Here is a 3899-nt window from a genome sequence, read left to right on the forward strand (position 1 = left end):
AATATATATATATATATATATATTTATGTTCTCTTATCAATACTTAAACATAATTTCAAAAACAAAAGACATTCAGTATTTTTTTAATTTTTAATTTTACCATTAATATAAATCACAAATTGCTTGTTGACTAAAACTAAACACAAACAGGACTACAGCTATAGCTTCCTAGAAGCTAACAGAAAGAATAAATAGTACAAAACATTCAAAACACTGTAAACATAACGGTGTAAATCAAAGGAAGAATCCGTCCTGCATTATCTATCAAAAGTACATCAACAAAACAAACATGTTGGCTTAATGAAAAAATGCTGCTGCTGCTGCTTTCTGTAGTTGATTCCTAGAACCTTATTTATCATATTTTCACTTAAGGTAAAAAAATATATCTTGCTACGATCACAAGTATTATCAAGTACAGCAGGAGATAGCAATTTTCTTTAGTTTGACACTATATATTAGCTTAAGACTTACAGAATGTTATGTTGAATAAGTGGAATGGGTGTTGACATTAGGTAACTATTGAAGCTGTTAGATTTAGGATTCTCCCTTTAACTGACCATTTTCCACTTAGTGTGCAACAGATTTAGTTACCTTCAACATCTTACTACTGGGTTACTTGGTGATACCATGTAAAATGTGAAGATTTTTGTCAGTAAGACAATGTGCATACAACCAACCTCTCTAGGATCTTTAAAATGCAGCATATATAATATACCGTTTATCCCAAAGGAACAGGTTAAAAGTTAACCTGTATTCTGAAACAACTCTGTCCTAAAAATACACGTGACAATTTACTTACTTACAATATTAAATATTTACTACAAGGTCATTTCTTTGTTAGTTCTGAAATGTGGTGAGACAGTCCTAAACCCAACCACATATCAACCCAGGGGGCAAAGTTACAGTTAGACTGTCATAAATACATAAATGTTGCAAAATATAACAAATACATTTAGGATATTGCCAGCCAATGGGCAGAATTGGCTTTTAAACCGGATATACAGTCATTACACCCACTTCTGATCTGGCAATCATATCAGGATTGTGATTTATACTCCTTGTCTACACTGGCTGCACAGAGAGGGGCATGTCAGCAGTAGCGTCAATCCTTCGTTAGTATCTGCACTCGTTGCACAGTCCTGCTAGGAGTTCATCAGCAGGACTGTCTCTGAACAGAGTGAGAACTAGTGGGGAAAATAAAAATATACCTAAAATGTGCCTTTAAATAGTAACGTAATAGTAGTAATTTAAGTCTAATTCACCTCTTAGCTATAATAAGTGATGGGTGTGGTCATAAGTGTGCACACCCAACACCTTTGTCAGAAGGTCCAAGAGTATGCCTATAGACTGCAGGAAGCCGAGAAGTTAAACCACTGGAGGTAAGAAAAAAAACAGGATTTTCAAAGGGTATTAGTTATTTTTTAAAGTAGTAGTAGTGTTTTTTTCATTGGCCTGGATTTCACTGAAATCTTGGTATTTACACCCAGTTACCGGTGTATTAAGAACACCTGGTAGGGTTTTTCCATCATAGAAACCTACCAAAACGTGATGAGTTGTGTCACGCTCGGCCCGGGTTCTGCACTTGTTTCCACTGCCCTCCGCCCACTTTGGAGGTGCATTTCAGGAGCTAAATTTTGGCACTCCTAAGGATGTAGATCCAGGATCATGAGGGGGGGGAGGCGGTGGGAGCACACAGAACTGTGATTGGTTAAATATCAGCATCTTCACATCTTAAAGAGCTATTAGCATTACAAGCACTGTGCGTAAACACACATTCCCTGGTTTAGAGGTAAAATGATCGAGAACTATTGGTTTACAGGTAAAAGGGGACTTCAGGGTGTGGACTGCGGGAAAAGCGGTGAAGACGTTTGTGCTCTGCTTGTTCAAAAGCTGTTTGTAATATTGCTCATACAGTCTCATTAGCAGCAGAGTTTGTTGCACTAAGGAGCACTGTGATGCTCAGCTGTGTGTGTGTGTGTGTGTGTGTGTGAGGACCGCAGTCCAGCCCTTGTTTAAACAAAGAGACACGGGGGAAAACAGTGGAAAAGCAAAGCAGAATGGTCTGCATCAGTTCGTGAGGTTATATCAGGTGACAGTTAAGAGGAGCACGAGATGTACTGCTCGTTAGGTTCTAACTGTGGAAATGCAGCTCAACTGTCATATGCAAAAAAAAAAAAAAATCATCCTTTCATGAAGTTGATAATGTTCCATTTTTGTTGAAACTGTTTTAGAGAGGTGTTGATTCAACTGCATGGTCATTTTGGAAGAGTTTGGCATTGCTGAACTGTATTGCATTACACAGATAGGTGTTTCTATTACTATGTTCACCCCATTTATATCACTACAGCTACACAACAGAAACACTCTCTGTCTAATGCAACTTGGAAAGACAAATATTTTGGGGAAACTGAATACTTACATGCTGGAGCATGATATAAGCGTCAGCACAAAATATTGCCAACTTCAATACAAAAACAAATATCAGCTGAGTTAGATTAAAATTGGAACATCCATCTTTTGCTTTTTGGTCCAATCAGCCATGTTCGTCTCCCTTCTGCTTCACCACCATGTGATCTTAAACTCATAGATGGGCCTCTTGCAGTAGTAATGGTTAATAAGGTGCTTGTCACAGACACCGATGCACTGCTGCTCGGCAGTGATGCCGCGCTCAGCCAGGTCACTGACGATGCAGTGCAGCAGGTCATAAACGTCTGCCACTGCCTCCCAAGGTCCAAAGGAAACATCCACCTCGCAGTGATGCTCAAAGAGCTTGGTCTCACTGTCTGAGCGTTCAAAGCGCAGAGAGTTAAAAAGAGGACGCTCATATGGTGTGATAGGCATCTCCTCCTTGTAGACACAGATCTTCAACTTAGCAAACCGTGCCTTTTTATGCATGGCTCTCAGTTTGGCAATCTCCACAATACGCTCCAGATTGTCTGAAAGGCAAAGTTTAATTTGTTAATGCTGTTCTGATTCTGTTCCAAAAAAAGCATGTTGATCAGTAAAGTATGTTTTTCATTACAACCAAGCAGCATCAAAGTCTGGCTTAAAGGATACTCTAGATTTTTCAAATCTACGTGAACTGCTAATATCTAATTCATCTTACTATTAATGGTCCCGATTTGCCAAAAATGCAAATGTAGACTAAAAAGGGGGCTAGAGATGTAAGCCACAGTGCATAGTGCACAATGTCAGACTTTGAAAACCCCTAAAATAGTGCATAGTTGTGCCATCGAATGAAGATTTGATGCTCACATCAGGTGTAGATTCAGTATTTTTTCAATGAACATTACATGCTCATTTCAATAAGTGAGGAGACAGGTAGACCTGTTACCTTTGTAGTAGGGCAGCAGATCGAGAAAAGCTTGTCGGACTTTCTCTCCTGTGAGTGGCTGAATGTCCTCCAGGCTGTCCAGCAGCGGGCCTATGGCATAGTACTGAGCCTCTCTGTGTACCGCTCTCACTCGGTCCCTGTGAGGAAGCTCGCCTTCTCGAAGGAAGTTCAGGATGTCCCTTTGGATGGAAACCATATGATGGGAACATAAAGCTATATTCCTACCTGACAAATCCTACCTTAAACAACCCTGCTTTGATGTAAGAGGGATGGTTCTCTTTTAAAATTAAAACCAGAAGATGGCAGTACATAATTAGTTGTGCATGATAAACAGAAATAAAAAAAAAACAAACAAACAAAGGCACACAAGAAAATAATTTAAATGTATTAGTACTATGGTCACAGATAATTCTCCATTCCGATTTGCTGTTGGGTACAAGTAAGGAAGTAGGTTGGCAACTGATGTTATCAGCACAGAATACACAATGAAATCTAGCTGGTGAATATCTCACATCAGTCTGATATGGCATAAATTATTCCTCATTCATATATATGGCATAATATA

The 3899-nt window shown here is 39.0% G+C and overlaps 2 protein-coding genes across 2 annotated transcripts in view; both read right to left on the reverse strand.

The window, feature by feature from the left end:
• kcnj6 (potassium inwardly rectifying channel subfamily J member 6) overlaps positions 1 to 3899 on the reverse strand; it is a 25138-nt gene that overhangs the window by 15832 nt on the left and 5407 nt on the right. The window lies entirely within an intron of this gene.
• Positions 108 to 3899, reverse strand: part of kctd7 (potassium channel tetramerization domain containing 7) — an 11442-nt gene continuing 7650 nt past the window's right edge. Inside the window, exons 3-4 of the mRNA XM_020598369.1 lie at positions 3335 to 3513; positions 108 to 2936 (exon numbers count right to left, since the gene is read on the reverse strand). Of these exons, the coding sequence (XP_020454025.1) occupies positions 2560 to 2936; positions 3335 to 3513 (556 nt within the window). The 3' untranslated portion in view covers positions 108 to 2559. The remainder of the gene's footprint in view (positions 2937 to 3334; positions 3514 to 3899) is intronic.

Source organism: Monopterus albus, unplaced genomic scaffold (assembly GCF_001952655.1).
Source record: "Monopterus albus unplaced genomic scaffold, M_albus_1.0 scaffold38.1, whole genome shotgun sequence".
NCBI lineage: Eukaryota > Metazoa > Chordata > Actinopteri > Synbranchiformes > Synbranchidae > Monopterus > Monopterus albus.